Source organism: Bufo bufo, chromosome 5 (assembly GCF_905171765.1).
Source record: "Bufo bufo chromosome 5, aBufBuf1.1, whole genome shotgun sequence".
Classification (NCBI taxonomy): Eukaryota; Metazoa; Chordata; class Amphibia; order Anura; family Bufonidae; genus Bufo; species Bufo bufo.
In genome coordinates, this window is record NC_053393.1 from 494,213,737 (window position 1) to 494,230,976 (window position 17,240).

Below are 17,240 nucleotides of genomic sequence, written 5' to 3' on the forward strand. Positions count from 1 at the left end.
CTTAAGTGTCTCTCTATAGAAGATAAATGCACCTGTTTAAGATGTGAAAAAAAAAAGGGGTGGAACAAAAACACACACAAAAAAAAAAAAAAAGGAAGGAAGTGCTGCCAGAGCAACTCAGTGTAGCATCCATACATCCTAAGGGCCATTTCATTCAGACAAGTGCAGGGCTGGGGAGTCCGAGTCAATTTTGGGTACCTGGAGTCGGCAAAAAATGAACCGACTCCGACTCCTACTAAATTTAAATTGGAATAAAAAAAATTAAAAAAAGCAAGTTTAAAATGTCCCAATTCACAAAAAGTCATTGATTACTGTATTTTACGCCCTATAAGACACACCTAGGTTTTTGAGGAGGAAAATAAGAAAAAAAATATTTTTAACCAAAAGGTGTGGGTTTTGAACTAATGGTAGTCTGTGGATGGCACCGTTATGGGGGGCATCTGTGGATGGCACATATATAGCATCTTATCTTATGTGTCATCCACAGATCCCCCATAACAGTGTCCCTGTGTAGTGAATGGGGGCCGGCATCGGTTTCTGTAATGGCAGCAGGGCCCGGTGCAGTCACTGTATTCTACTACACTGGGCCCCGCTCACTGTAGTATACGGCAATCATATCTAACTTGTGGGTATTGTTAAAGTATTCCAATCATCTTAAATCTGGCGCTGTACTACTTCCTACTAACTTCTTGGCAGTCAGGAGGCCAGGCGGGCGCTCGTAGCGTAGCACGTCAGGCGCCTGCGCCACCTCATTCAATTATTAAAGTAGGCAGAGCAGGCGCGCGACGAAGTGAGCTACTCTACAAGCGCCCGCAATAACAATACCCACAAGTTAGATATGATCACTGTAGTATACGATAAGCGGGGCCCGGTGTAGTAGAATACAGTGACTGCACTGGGCCCCGCTGCCATTACAGAAACAGATGCCGGCCCCTCCTCCCTTTCAGCCTATTCACCGGACGGTCGCAGCATTCGCCCCATAAGACGCACTGCTATTTTCCCCCCACTTTTGAAGGGGGGGGGGGGGGTGCGTCTTATAGGGCGAAAAATATGGTACTTCTCTCCTGTAAGAATAAAGGCCAATGCATGCAGTGCATCACGTTACCGCAAAATGAACACGTTAAGTGAAGCATGCTTTTCATATGCTTCACTATATGGCACGCAACGCACAGTTAAGGAGCGGCAATACTTATACTTTCCATTGTGTTGTGTTCTGCTTTTACAGGGAACGCAACGCCCATGGTTAACCTAGCCTCTCACTGATTAGGTAAATATGTTTTTTGCAGGACTAGAGACACTTGTATAAGTGAAGGGAATGGAGGGCCAATAGTTCAAGACTGAAGCTGTAAACCATGAAAAACTGCTGTCATTCAGCTAAGGCTATAAAAACTTGTAAACTCCGATTGTTAGCTTAAACTTTAAACATGACTATGGGATTCTCCTAGGAAAATCATGTTTTACAATAAATGCCCCTTCCTGGATCCCCCCACGGCCCTATCTTCAGCAGAAGATCAGCACACAAAGGAGAAGGCAGCAGCTTCCTAGCCAGTAGTTCTGTGGTAATGACATGTATGTTGCCTTTCTTTCCTTCAAGGAATGTATAAAATACATTCGCTTAATGAATACAGAGGAGTCGGAAGTACCAAAAACGGAGGAGTTTGAGTCGGAGCATTTATCTACCGCCTCCACAGCCCTGGACAAGCGTGTCCTGTGCGGAAATCATGCTGGTCTTACAGGAGCACACAGCATTATGATTTATAATGCTGTGTGTCTCTGCATGACCTTACTTTTGGAGAATCATACTGACATAACGCTGTCAGTATAAGGCCTCATGCACACGACAGTTTTTTTCTCAGCCTCCGTTCTGTTTTTTTGCGGATAGGATGGGGACCCATTCATTTCAATGGGTCAGCAAAAAATGCTGATAGTTCATCCGTTTGTGTTCCGCGTCAGTTGTCCGTGTTTCCCTTCAGCAAAAAAAATAGTGTATGTTTTTTCACATTTGCGGACAAGGATAGGCATTTATTACAAGGGATGTGTGAGAAGAAAAAAAAAAAAAAAAATCGGATCCTCCCAAAAAAACAGATGCTGCATCCCTTTTATTTAGCGGACGCAAATTACAACTGTCGTGTACATGAGGCCTAATTCAGTAGATATAGGTCATGCAGAGACACACAGCATTATAAATCATTATGATGCCATGTGCTCCTGTAAAACCAGCATGTCCATAACGGGAAGTCACGCTCCCACACAGAGCATGATTTCCGCACATGACACACTTGTCTGAAAAGGGCCCTAATAGGTGATAAATGCAGGGCGGCGTTATATTGACCACTGACTGATGCAAGTTACCACAAAGGGCACTGGCACACCTGCCAAGTAATGTCAAACATATATCAGCCATCTGTAGGAGCTTCATGGATCTTGTAATACTCACTAAAACACTAAGCATCCTTTTGCCACTCAAAATAGCTTTAAGGGTGCGTTCACACGTGACAGATACAGTATGCTGTGGGTTTTTCCATCTAGTGTACTATAGTTGCAGCAGATTTCCACTAACCTGCAGTGCGAATTTCAAGTCAGCAGCATGACAAATCTTTCTCCAGATTTCACCTTTTGCGATGCAGAATATTTGTCCATATAGATGTATCTTTGGGCTGAAGCTAGACTGCTTTGGACAATGAAGCCAACTCTCCCTCTTATTTTGTTCGGCAGATCTTTTTATCTGGCAGTTACCAGACATACTTACTGGTGGTTTAGGTTGGGTTCACATCTGTGTTGTGAATCCCAACACTGATCCAGTCAGTCACTGTATTGGGCATAAATGCGGGACAAAAAATAAAATAAAAAAATACTACACGCAACATTTTTTGTCTGGCTTAAAGCTGGCATATATGGCGGGAAGCAGCCGGATCCCATTATAGTGAATGGCAATCTGGCGGTGCGCGGTGGTATCCGGCTATCGTGAACTCTGGCCGTCTTTTCCTCCATGCAGATGTGAACGCGGCCTTAGTAGTCTGTTTCTAATAATTACTCTGCCAGCACCAACCTTACACTAGCTTTAAAAGCCTTGATGACATACGCCGTATATGTACGGCACATGTCATCTCTTTAAAGATGGTGCCCGCTCCGGAGCGGAGCCAGCACCATAGCCTCCGGGTGCCTGTTTCACACAGCGGACACTCAGGACTAATAACAGATTGCAGACATTTAACTTCTCAGATGCAGTGGTCAATTGTGACCACGGCATCAGAGGTAGCTTTTCCCGGGAGCGCTGCGATAGGGGAAGCCATTCGTTCATGTTATTAGCCTGGGTCTCTCTCAAGAGTTCTGGCTATAATAAAAAAAATATATAAAGATCATATCCATAGGACAGAATCACATTGGACTTGAGATAAATTACTACTAATCACCATTTTCATAAATCTGGTGCAAAGCAACTCCAGTCTGACAACTAATCTCAAATACACCTACAATGTTAAATTCCCCCAAAGTGTCTATTCCTGCACCACATCTATCATCCGGCCTGAGCCCCTGTGATAGAGCTGGGACAGGCCTAGACAACCTGAGCTTACAGCATTCGCCCATACAAATTTACTGAAACTGGAAAATGAGAAGTAGCAACACTGAATGAAGCCTGCAGGGGACGGAAGTGGTGGATTGCTCAGACCCACAGGTCTACAACCATTAACGTACATAGGAAAGAATCACTGGACAAGCCCCGTTTTAGGTCATTTTATTTAATAAATAAGTTCCGTTAACAGTACTGTAAAAAGTGAACGACTGCTAAAATAAAAAGGCACTTAAAAACAAGAAATGTGACAAACATGAAACGGAGGCAAAGCAAAATGGTCCGAGGGGTAATATACAATGAATCTGTATGGCACAACTAAACAAAAACAATGTAACAAAAGGCTGCATATCATGAAATGGTCACAATGTCCACAACCAAGCATTACAGATTCAGAACTCCTGATGATGGACATTAACAGGAAGATGAGGAAGCACCAGATTCAGAATAAAATTAGAAGGTTCTCTGGGACCAGCATAGGATGAGCCATGGATATCAAGCCGGTGGCATCTGACTTTCGGCACCCAAGTCATTCAGCTGTTTGAAGGGGCCGTGGCACTTATGTGAGATCATCAGCCTCCTCAGTGTTTATCTAGGTCAGTCTACCTGCAAATCTGTACACAGTAGTGGTGGTGCAGGGGACTCCGGTTTTGTCCCATTCAAATGAATAGGCCAAAGCTGCAATACCCTGCAACACCACTCCTATATGACGGACTGAGGTAAGCACTGAAGAGGCTGTGGTCCAACTTCAACCAGTTGATTGACAGGGGTGAACAGCCACCCATCGATCAGATATTAAGGATACGCCATCAATACACTTATCCCAGAAGACCCCTTTTAAAGGGTTTCCCACAGTTTTGAAAAAGTTCTGCCTTTAATTTTTCTTTTACAGAAACAGCACCAGATCTGTCCACAGACTCGGTTATTTCAGCTCAGACCTATTGATTGGCATAGGATGCGCTGTAAAACCGGACACAGACTATCGACAGGAGAGGCTCCATTTCGAGGAAATAAAAAGCATCTTTTTTTGTATGCCTGGAAACCCCTTTAAGGAGAAAAACAACCATACGCACGCTTTTGACAAGATTTAAGGCCTTTAAACAAATAATGCACTGCGATTTTTTTTTTTGGGCTAGATAAAGTTAGGCAGCAATTGGTGCAGAGCTGGAATTTACTGAGGATGCTCCAGGACCATGCCATCTGCTTTTCAAATATATACAGCATCTTGATTTTCTTCTCACTTTCACCGATATACACTCATAAGACACATTACAAACCCAGTCTACCTTTCTGCACCTGCCAAGCCCGCCGACATCTGAGGTATGCATCACATCCGTAAATTCCAGCCCCACCGTTCCCTGGGAAGCAGAGCTAGAATCATAACACTTTGATTGGAAAAGCCTTCAGTGATTTACCCTCCATCCCTATAGACATCCGCTTACACAAAAGGTCAAAGGCACAACGTGACCTTCAATGGCAAAGGTTGCGCATTCAAAGTGGCTTTTACAGTCCAATGGCACTGATTGCTTTTATCTTGCAAACCGGTTTTGCAAAAAAACTAAGAAAAAGAAAAATTATTTTTACATAAACTGTACAAGTGAAAATCTGAACATCAAACACTGTTATGCTTTAGGTAAATCATTGCAGTACTGCCCATCTGATCCCAGCGGGTGGGGGGTATGAAAATCAAAAACGCTGCTTTGCATACAGTGTAGTCAAATGTACACAAAATAACTGTTCATTTTCCCTCATATTTCGGATTCACCACCGTTGTCACCGCACTCTTGTAGATGGGATTTTCACCCTAAAAAAAGTCAAAGAGGAAGAGAAAAGCACCATTAGTACAAAAACCTAGTGGGGGAAAATGTAGAATAAATCACAGCAGAAAGGAAATTGTGCAGAGATATCAAAGCATTCCTGCTGAACACACACATGGACAGGAGCACACAGTGCACTCACGGACACACAGATGCCACAACTGTTAGCACAACAGAGTCCATGGGTAAAAGTGGAACCATGTATCACAGGTCTGATGGTTCAAGGCCTTGGTGAAGTAATAGGGAATGATTAGGATATAAATTGTCAACTATTGAAAATTAAAGGGGAACATTTCTGCTGCCTAAGACCTCACGCACATGGCTGTAAGTGTTTTGCGGTCCGCAAATGGCAGATCCCCAAACATGGAACCGGCCATGTGCATGCTCCCATTTTCTTTTTAACCAATAGAAATATCCTATCCTTGTCTGCAAAACAAACAAGAATAGGACATGTTCTATCTTTTTTTCGCGGGGCCACAGAACAGACATACGAATGAGGAATGAGGACAGCACATGGTGTGCTGTCCGCATCTTCGGTGGCCCTATTGAAATGAATGGGTCCACATCCTATCTGGAAAAAATAAAAAATAAAAAGCGGATCGAATATATCAGGGCTGGCCAACCTGCGGCTCTCCAGCTGTTGCAAAACTACAACTCCCAGCATGCCCAGATAGCCTACAGCTGTCAGTCTACAGCATGGCATGGTGGGAATTGTAGTTTTACAACAGCTGGAGAGCCACAGGTTGGCCAGCCCTGGAATATATGGTCGCGTGCATGAGGCCTTAGTGGTTTCCACATGCAACTCTCCAGCTGTTGGAAAACTACAATTCCCAGCATGTCCTGACAGCCTCCAGTTTTCCCATTTACACCAAACCCATGTCCAAACCAATTTGCACTAGTTAGTGCAAATGCGATTTCCATCTGCTTTGGATGAGTACAGTCGTGAACTGTTTAAAGACTGTACACCTTTGGGGAATTTTTTTTTTTATTGCATTGTACTTAATCTAAAAATCATTTTTTTGAGTTGGTCTTTATTAAAAATTTTGAAGCCCTGTCTTGTACAGTCTTAAGTTTCTCTAGTAGCAGGATTTGAATTTGCACATGCTGACGGCTCTTTATCTCTGCCCTTATAAACACTCATTATGGCTTAATTCTTATCTTACTGATAGGAATGTTGCTTAAATAATTGTTTACGATCTTTATAGGGACCTTTATACAGGCTGAGAATCCACCAGATAATCGCTAACAAGCATTCATATGATCGCTTGTCAGCGATTATATGGCGGTGTAAAGGTGCCGCCGAGTAACATGATGAATGATCAAAACAGCAGATCGTGCTGTATAAATATGCTCTGCTGCTGGCAAACAATGAGTCTTTATGGGGACAAGCAATGGCATAGTTGGTGGCGCAGTGGCCACAGCTCCTCCCCTCCTCCTCCGCACTGCCATCTCCCCAATGGTGGCAGCGACAGCCGCGTCACAGTGGGGAGGGAGGAACTCCCTCCTTTTCCACTGTGCTAGTGAAGAGAACTTGGCGCGCGCTGAGAGCGGTACGTGCCATGTTTTCTAACAGATACTAGGCTGGACAGCCTAGTATCGTTAAATTGTAAGACCCGGTATCGATCTGGGTCTGAAAGTATCGATTGGGTATCGATGCTTCGATACCCGTTGCAAACCTAGTCTACACAGCATGATCTGCAACAAATTAACAGGTTGTGGGTAGCTTATTTCATTTGGTTTAAAACTTAACATTTAATTATGTCAATAATAAAAAGATAGGCCCTTAAATATAGACACTAAAGAAGAGAATATATCTGTAACCACTGGTTACACTAGTCTCCTGAAAAAATAGACGGAGACGGGAAGGAACCATAAACAGGGATAGCGTAAGAAATAGATAGGGTGAAGGGTACGTGAGTACCAAGGCAGAGGGACACACTGCTGGGACTATACCCTAGATGTCCCTAGTCTGTCTAAGTCACACCACTATCTAATGCAAAATACCTGCATTCGCCCTCCCTAAAGATGGACTGCCCAGCTTGGCCCGATAGACAGAATAGATGGTCCTTTGATGAAATGAATTGCTCTATCGGGTATGGGCACAAAAGTTGGCAAAATGGACGTAGTGATTGGATTCCAGGTCGGATGGCAATGCCGTTGTAAGGGATCGCAGAACCTGGTCAATGTCAACCACAAATAGATGGTAATAATCAGAATAGATACAGTGTCCCGACGCGTTTCCTCAGTGATGTCTGATTCATCAGGGGACAAAATTATATACAAGAGGCTCCTTGATATAAGGGTACCTCTTCCAACCAAAGCACGTGACACAGGATGGTATCTAGTTCCAGATATTGAGTCCTGTGTAGACCCAGACTATATATCAACCACCATCCGGTTATATGTCACAAACCGGATAGTGAGTCAAGAGCAATCCTGTGTCACTTAATCACAGCGGTCTATCAAGATACATAGACTGCTGTGACTTAAATCCAAATATAGTGAATACACCACATATAAGATTACAAATAAATCACAATGAGTCAAGGTGTCAATTTCGTTTGCAGTGTAACAGATCCATGCTAGTTGTAACCCCCAGCATAAGTTAAAGATCCGTACAGTGCTAAATACGAGCCATACTGAATCACTATGATGAATAAGTATGTCAGCGTGGTACACTTATCTGTCCAGTTCTAAATGACAACCGTTCCCAGATATCGCTAGGTGGAAGGTGCTCCTTGGCGTCCCGCGTGTAGCAGTGGCAATGGAGCCGCGTTCGCGGGTTGTTTAAAAAGGCCAGGTAGCCCCGCCCCTACTCTACGCCCCCTCAGCGTCATGCCGTGCCGTCATCCTGTGATATCTCAGCTGTTCGGCTTGAGTTCACATGACCGTACCTCTTCCTATGATGCGGTGTATAGAGGCGTGTACTGTCGCCAGGCAACCATCCGGCTAACCAGCTTCATTAATGAAGCCGAGATCCAAACAAAGCAGGTAACCCAGCAACCGGCCGTCTGACTAGTAACTGATCCTACGGCGAACACTCTCTCTTGCGCATGTGTGAGGCGGGTGTGTTATGGTGCAAAGATCGGGTCAAAGGGCAAGTTTGGCCCAACTTTTGCTACCACCTAAGTACAATATAGTGTCCACCTGTGTGCCTAGTTTGCAGTTCACATAGTGGAGTCTTGAAGTTTCTAAGGTAGTTCCTCAAAATTAATAGCGTTGCCAGCAGTGGCTGTCGCACCCCTTCAAAGGAAAAGGGGCTCATCCTCCGTAAATAACCAAACCAAGTTAAAAATAAAGGAAGCTTATTTTATCCTACAGTTCATATTTGTTGTTAATGTTATGTGGGTACAGGAGGTGGAAGATATGGTCGGATAGTATGCCCAGTTGTCAGGGAGAGACACTATGGATCTATATAACAACTGAACGACAGTTGTTCGTTTAGACCCGTAGGCACAACTGTTTTAAGATGGAAGATCCACCATGTCTCTCTCTGTAAAATCCTCCGATCCCAATCTCCCCCCCTGGGTTGTCTTACAACGGTCTCAATTCCCATGAATTTCAAAAATGACACATCACCTCCATGCATCATGTTGACATGTTTTGCCAGGGACGTATCTCTGTCATTCCTCACATCACCAAGATGTTCACCCACTCTTCGTCGCAATTCACGGGTGGTCTTCCCTATATATTCAAGGCCGCATCTACAGTTCGCTCTGTAGATTACTCCTTGAGTGCGACAATTAATAAAATGTTTAATTAGGTAGGTTTTACCAGTGACGTTAGCACGGAATGACCGTCCCTGTGTAACGTATCGACATGCCACACAGCCACTACAGTGAAAGCAACCGATCGGGCGCTGAAGCCATGTCCCTTTAAGATCACGTGCCTCACTGTAGTGGCTGTGCACTAGGCGGTCCCTGAGGCTCAGGCCTCTACGATATGTGACCTGTACCCGCTCAGGAAGCACCTATTTGATGTCCGGGTCGATTAGGAGGACCTCCCAGTGATTCCTCAAAATCTGTTTGATTTCATTTGAGGCATCATCAAACGTGCCTATGAGGCGTATAAAGCCATCCCCAGTTTTTTTCGGTTTCGGATGAAGGAGATCCTCTCGCTTACTTTCACATGCTCTCTTGAAGGCAAGTTTAAGCACTTTATCAGGGTAACCCCTCTCCCGAAAACGACTTCTCAAGTCATTTGCCTGTTCTTTAAAGGCTTCCCAGGTGGAACAGTTCCTCCTAATGCGCAGGTACTGTCCCACCGGTATTCCCTTCTTCAGGGGAAAGGGATGATGGCTACTCCAGTGTAGGAGTGAGTTGGTGGAGGTGGGTTTCCTAAAAGTGCTTGTTTGTAGTGCGTCTTTCTTGTCTCTTGAGATCAATATATCAAGAAAGGGTAGGGTGTCCTTTTCAAAGACTGAAGTAAATCTCATGTTGATGTCATTCACGTTTAGATTTTTAACGAAATCACAGAAATCTCGCTCTCCCCCTTTCCAGACAACAAAGACATCATCAATAAACCTTGCCCAAGTAACGATGCATGGGGTGTGTATGATGGGAGTGTCACCAAAGACCAATGTCCTCTCCCACCAGCCCAGGAACAAATTTGCATACGACGGGGCACATGAACTCCCCATCGCAGTGCCCCTGAGCTGGTGGTAGAGGACCCCGTCAAACAGAAAATAATTCCTCGTCAGGACAAAGTTTAACAGTCGCAGGACAAAGCCATTGTGTGGATAGAACTGTTGTCCCCTAGTGAGGAGAAATGATTGCACTGCCCTCATACCTAGATCATGGGGTATTGAGGAATAGAGGGCCTCAACGTCAATTGAGGCTAGTGATGTATCCGCCTCTAGACTGATTCCCTCTAGTCGACCAAGGAGGTCACTCGTGTCCCTCAGGTATGAGGGCAGTGCTTTCACAAAAGGCGCCAGGATGTGATCCAAATAGATTCCTAAATTTTGGGTCAGGCTATTGACGCCTGACACAATTGGGCGCCCTTTAACCGGGGTACCCCCCTTATGAACTTTAGGCAAGCTGTAGAATGTGGCTACCATGGGGTGTTTCTTATAAAGAAAATCAAGTTCATCCCCAGATATCAAATTATCAGTCTTTGCCTGTCGCAATATATCAATTAGATCTTTCTGATAGACGGCTGTAGGATCACCCCCAAGTCTCTCATATGTCTCTTTGTCATCAAGAAGGGTCTTACACATCTTTCTGTAGTCATCCGTGTCCATCAAGACAATATTGCCCCCCTTATCTGAGGGTTTGATGGTGAGATTTTTCTTCTTCTCAAGATCTAGCAATGCTTTGTATTCACTGATGCTACAATTAAAGCCCCCCTGCAAAGAGGTAAGATTAGATAGATCTCGACAAACTTGGTTAACGAACACGTCTATGCATGTTGGATCCCCCAGGGGAGGCATCTTTATGCTCTTATTTTTGAGCCCAGTGAAGGGACCCTTACCCTCGTGGGGGGTACTATCGCTCAAACTGAACAAGAGGCGGACATCTTGAAGTATATCAGGTGAGATACCCATCTCTTTGCTCTCCCGCCTTGCGATGAGCGCAAAGTGTTTCCGCCATCTAAGTTTACGAGCAAAGAGATGGATATCTCTAACCCAATTGAAGAGGTTAAAATTAGGGGTAGGAACAAATGAAAGGCCTTTACAGAGTATGTTCATTTCTGAACCCTGAAGTAACTGATCAGAGAGGTTAATTATCTGGTTTTGTTGCCTAACGGCCTGTTGGTCTGGGGTGGTGATTTTTGAGTCCCTCGATTGCGCAGGGGGTATGGTGTATCTAAAAAATCAGACCCACCTTGATCTTGCCTACCTCTCTGATTATTCCTCTCCCCTCTACCTCTAAAATTTTGTACTTTCCTATAGCCCCTACCTCTCCCTCCAGATGTCTGATTCCCCTCCCTTTCGTTTTCAGAGGCCTCAGTGTCACTAGATGTGATGTCCACCTCAGGACGCTTCGTTTGTGATATATTGCGATCTAGCATGGAGTACACCCGGTTGTCCCTAAAATCTTGGAGGTCCCGGTTAAATTGGCGGTGTTTCCGCTCCTTGAGGTGAAACTGAAATTTGTCAACAGTATTCTTCAATTGAAGTTCCTTGTTAGCAAACTCAGTCTCTCCCCCAAATTTCTGTGTGAGTTCAATTTGATCTTTTAGTTTACCTTCCAATTTAACCAGGTTAACCTTTTCTTCTTCCAGCAATATATGCATAAATCTGAGAGAGCTTTTTGTAGCCTCGTCCTCCCACTTGCTCATCAGAGAGGTAGACCTACATCTGATTGCTGGAGTTAGGGTAATCCTCAGTCCTCTGGGTACGATCTTATTTTTCAAATAGTTCTCTAATGATTGAATCTCCCACCATGAGGATATTTGTTCCTTGTAAACCTTGGTAAGGTCCTTGAAAGCGGTAAGGTCCTTTGTTGTCTGGAAAGGGGGAGAGCGAGATTTCTGTGATTTCGTTAAAAATCTAAACGTGAATGACATCAACATGAGATTTACTTCAGTCTTTGAAAAGGACACCCTACCCTTTCTTGATATATTGATCTCAAGAGACAAGAAAGACGCACTACAAACAAGCACTTTTAGGAAACCCACCTCCACCAACTCACTCCTACACTGGAGTAGCCATCATCCCTTTCCCCTGAAGAAGGGAATACCGGTGGGACAGTACCTGCGCATTAGGAGGAACTGTTCCACCTGGGAAGCCTTTAAAGAACAGGCAAATGACTTGAGAAGTCGTTTTCGGGAGAGGGGTTACCCTGATAAAGTGCTTAAACTTGCCTTCAAGAGAGCATGTGAAAGTAAGCGAGAGGATCTCCTTCATCCGAAACCGAAAAAAACTGGGGATGGCTTTATACGCCTCATAGGCACGTTTGATGATGCCTCAAATGAAATCAAACAGATTTTGAGGAATCACTGGGAGGTCCTCCTAATCGACCCGGACATCAAAAAGGTGCTTCCTGAGCGGGTACAGGTCACATATCGTAGAGGCCTGAGCCTCAGGGACCGCCTAGTGCACAGCCACTACAGTGAGGCACGTGATCTTAAAGGGACATGGCTTCAGCGCCCGATCGGTTGCTTTCACTGTAGTGGCTGTGTGGCATGTCGATACGTTACACAGGGACGGTCATTCCGTGCTAACGTCACTGGTAAAACCTACCTAATTAAACATTTTATTAATTGTCGCACTCAAGGAGTAATCTACAGAGCGAACTGTAGATGCGGCCTTGAATATATAGGGAAGACCACCCGTGAATTGCGACGAAGAGTGGGTGAACATCTTGGTGATGTGAGGAATGACAGAGATACGTCCCTGGCAAAACATGTCAACATGATGCATGGAGGTGATGTGTCATTTTTGAAATTCATGGGAATTGAGACCGTTGTAAGACAACCCAGGGGGGGAGATTGGGATCGGAGGATTTTACAGAGAGAGACATGGTGGATCTTCCATCTTAAAACAGTTGTGCCTACGGGTCTAAACGAACAACTGTCGTTCAGTTGTTATATAGATCCATAGTGTCTCTCCCTGACAACTGGGCATACTATCCGACCATATCTTCCACCTCCTGTACCCACATAACATTAACAACAAATATGAACTGTAGGATAAAATAAGCTTCCTTTATTTTTAACTTGGTTTGGTTATTTACGGAGGATGAGCCCCTTTTCCTTTGAAGGGGTGCGACAGCCACTGCTGGCAACGCTATTAATTTTGAGGAACTACCTTAGAAACTTCAAGACTCCACTATGTGAACTGCAAACTAGGCACACAGGTGGACACTATATTGTACTTAGGTGGTAGCAAAAGTTGGGCCAAACTTGCCCTTTGACCCGATCTTTGCACCATAACACACCCGCCTCACACATGCGCAAGAGAGAGTGTTCGCCGTAGGATCAGTTACTAGTCAGACGGCCGGTTGCTGGGTTACCTGCTTTGTTTGGATCTCGGCTTCATTAATGAAGCTGGTTAGCCGGATGGTTGCCTGGCGACAGTACACGCCTCTATACACCGCATCATAGGAAGAGGTACGGTCATGTGAACTCAAGCCGAACAGCTGAGATATCACAGGATGACGGCACGGCATGACGCTGAGGGGGCGTAGAGTAGGGGCGGGGCTACCTGGCCTTTTTAAACAACCCGCGAACGCGGCTCCATTGCCACTGCTACACGCGGGACGCCAAGGAGCACCTTCCACCTAGCGATATCTGGGAACGGTTGTCATTTAGAACTGGACAGATAAGTGTACCACGCTGACATACTTATTCATCATAGTGATTCAGTATGGCTCGTATTTAGCACTGTACGGATCTTTAACTTATGCTGGGGGTTACAACTAGCATGGATCTGTTACACTGCAAACGAAATTGACACCTTGACTCATTGTGATTTATTTGTAATCTTATATGTGGTGTATTCACTATATTTGGATTTAAGTCACAGCAGTCTATGTATCTTGATAGACCGCTGTGATTAAGTGACACAGGATTGCTCTTGACTCACTATCCGGTTTGTGACATATAACCGGATGGTGGTTGATATATAGTCTGGGTCTACACAGGACTCAATATCTGGAACTAGATACCATCCTGTGTCACGTGCTTTGGTTGGAAGAGGTACCCTTATATCAAGGAGCCTCTTGTATATAATTTTGTCCCCTGATGAATCAGACATCACTGAGGAAACGCGTCGGGACACTGTATCTATTCTGATTATTACCATCTATTTGTGGTTGACATTGACCAGGTTCTGCGATCCCTTACAACGGCATTGCCATCCGACCTGGAATCCAATCACTACGTCCATTTTGCCAACTTTTGTGCCCATACCCGATAGAGCAATTCATTTCATCAAAGGACCATCTATTCTGTCTATCGGGCCAAGCTGGGCAGTCCATCTTTAGGGAGGGCGAATGCAGGTATTTTGCATTAGATAGTGGTGTGACTTAGACAGACTAGGGACATCTAGGGTATAGTCCCAGCAGTGTGTCCCTCTGCCTTGGTACTCACGTACCCTTCACCCTATCTATTTCTTACGCTATCCCTGTTTATGGTTCCTTCCCGTCTCCGTCTATTTTTTCAGGAGACTAGTGTAACCAGTGGTTACAGATATATTCTCTTCTTTAGTGTCTATATTTAAGGGCCTATCTTTTTATTATTGACATAATTAAATGTTAAGTTTTAAACCAAATGAAATAAGCTACCCACAACCTGTTAATTTGTTCTTGATTAAAAGGGTTTAGCTCGCTATTTAGTGATTATAGCCTGACCCGCTGAAATACGGTTCTGTAAACTACAGCATGATCTGCCCCCCAGATATGATGATCGGTGGTGTCTGCATGAAAGACAGGATGCCCACTGAACTAGTGTTTTGCTCACTCATCGGGTGATCGGTGGCACATTTACATGGGCAGATTGTCGGGAACGTCCATTCACAGGATAATCTGGACGATTATTGGCTCATGTAAATGCAGCTAAAGTAATTTAGAGATAAAAAATTTATTAGATGAAGACACAAAGTGAAAGTAAAAAGTACAATTCACGCAGCTAGAAAAACTGTTAACCTTTTTGTGACAGAACAGCTCAATATTTGTAATAAAGACCAATTGAAAAAAATATTTTTAGCCCAAAAGGATTAAAAAAAAAAAAAAATACATAGCCATTAAGAGTTCACCAAAACATCAGATGCATTTTTTTCCAGCCAAAGGCAGGAGTGGGTTCAATAGGAATAGGGGGATATAAAAGGACTTGCACTTCTTCCTGCTGGATCCACGTATTGCAGTGGTGTTCTTCACGTTTTGCGTGAAACTACTCTCAAGTTGATTTTTTTTTTTTTTATTGAGGGACACGTCCCACTAACACTTAAAGAAACCTGCTGGACTGTAAATGAATCCAGACAATTCTGAAAAAGGTCTTTTAAAAAACACATGACAACAGCATGAGCAACGCCATAGGTGCCCCTGCCGCACCCTTAGAGCAGTGTGTGCAATCTGACACAAAGGTACGGGAACACTACAGGGTTTAAAAAGGTTTACGGAGAGTCACTCAAAATGTCAACTATTTCAAGGCACTGCAGAAACTAACCAGGGGAGCAGTAAGTTATAATGATGATCTCATGGATAAACTAACCACTACCCTCAATGGGCAGGAGGGGAATTAAGCAACTGAGCCAAAAGTTCAAGCAGTGAAGTCATGTAACTTCAGTAAAGGAAATGCATGAGTAATATGAAGAAGCCTCCCATAGAGGACAGAGGTGGTTTCCAAAGAGACATCAATATAAAACAGATGGAACCAAGATTTGTATTGGAAACGCATCGTCTGAAGTGAGGAAAGGTTCTGCTCTTACATATAGCGGAGAGCCACTGTAAATAGCAGATATCCCTCCGATGAAAGCCCCTGCAACATTACTGTGCATTCACTGACATTCTCACACAGGGATGACAGACAATCGGGACCCAGCAGTGGGACCACCCCACCCACCATCCCCTCACATCGGGGTAGCTGTAAATTAAAAGGAGGTTTGACCAGATAAAAGAACCCCCATTAAATTATTCAAGACTGGATTACCAGAGAAGCGCTCCAGATGCAGCCCCTCACCCCGCCAGGCAATTCTGGAAGTTTTCCCAAAGGCATTTTCACACTTTGTGCAGAGCAGGAGATTACAGGATGCAGAATTATATATTTTGACTGCCAAAAAAACACTCTTAAAACTGAAGCCATTTGTAAAACTAGTTTTACCATAAATACAGCAACCCCTCACCGGTGAGCAAACGCTGGTCCACACAGTGTTAATAGAAGAGCAGTGTGCACAGAGCATGCATGAAAAAGGCACGGAAAAAAAGAGAGAAGATACAAACTGAGATTTAGAGAGCAGCTTTACGTCCATAATTTGGATTCTTGAAATTATTTATAGGGCTCTTGTAAATAGGATTCTCTTGCTGGAGAAAGGAATCCACAAAGAAAGAGGTTCACATTGAGACAGCAGAAATCAGACAATGTATGGAACAGTAAAATCTGACGCATGGATGACAGGAGAGGAGACCCAGTCCAGTTCTACTTCACTAGACCCATACTATAATCACTGCTGTGCATTGCCAGGCCGTCTAGGTTTTCGATGTATGTGACCCTACAAGAAGCTTGTCTTCATGTAATACTACTGGAAAATGCCTGAAGAAGGGCTGTACAGCCTGGATACAGGAATATCCCATAACTCCTTTTTATCTAGAGGAACAGACAATACACAATAGAACATACGTCTGTGGTCAAGGTGCTCAGTGTAACATACCTCCTGGGCCCTAATTCAAGATCTGAAAATGAGCCATTGAAGATGCTGGGGTCTTATGCTGCTCAACAACCTTTGATCTTCCTTAGGCACCAGAGCCCGAATGTGACTGTTAATTCCAACACCCCCCTATAGCTAACCCTATGAATCTGCTACATGGTAATGATTCGAATGGTCATTTATTACTTAAGTGTTTGCCCATTTTCTAATAAAACAGCTGCTCGAAGTTACGAGAATAACTAACGCCTAGTGTTACTAACCGGCACCTGTCGGCAGTACGTAAGTAATTGGCTGACCTGCTGCACGTTCACTTTAAGGCTAGGTCTACACTGCAACATTTGTCCTGCGACAATTTTTATAATGGAAGTCTATGGTGTCGCAATGCGACATGCTGCGATGCGACAGTAGCAAAAAAATCCATCTTGAATGGATTTTTTGCGACTATCGCTTCGCAGTCGCAGCATGTTGCAGTGCGACACCATAGACTATTATTATAAAAATTGTCGTGCGACATTGGTGCAACAAAATGTCGTCATGTAGACCT

The 17,240-nt window shown here is 44.2% G+C and overlaps 1 protein-coding gene across 2 annotated transcripts in view; it reads right to left on the reverse strand.

The window, feature by feature from the left end:
- Positions 1-3,720: 3,720 nt before the first annotated feature.
- ITGB1 (integrin subunit beta 1) overlaps positions 3,721-17,240 on the reverse strand; it is a 40,867-nt gene continuing 27,347 nt past the window's right edge. The window contains exons 16-17 of one of the 2 annotated variants that reach the window (XM_040434270.1): positions 16,272-16,352; positions 3,721-5,375 (exon numbers count right to left, since the gene is read on the reverse strand). In XM_040434270.1, coding sequence (XP_040290204.1) covers positions 16,278-16,352 — 75 coding nt within the window. In that variant the 3' untranslated portion in view covers positions 3,721-5,375; positions 16,272-16,277. The remainder of the gene's footprint in view (positions 5,376-16,271; positions 16,353-17,240) is intronic. The other variant, XM_040434271.1, reaches the window with a different exon arrangement.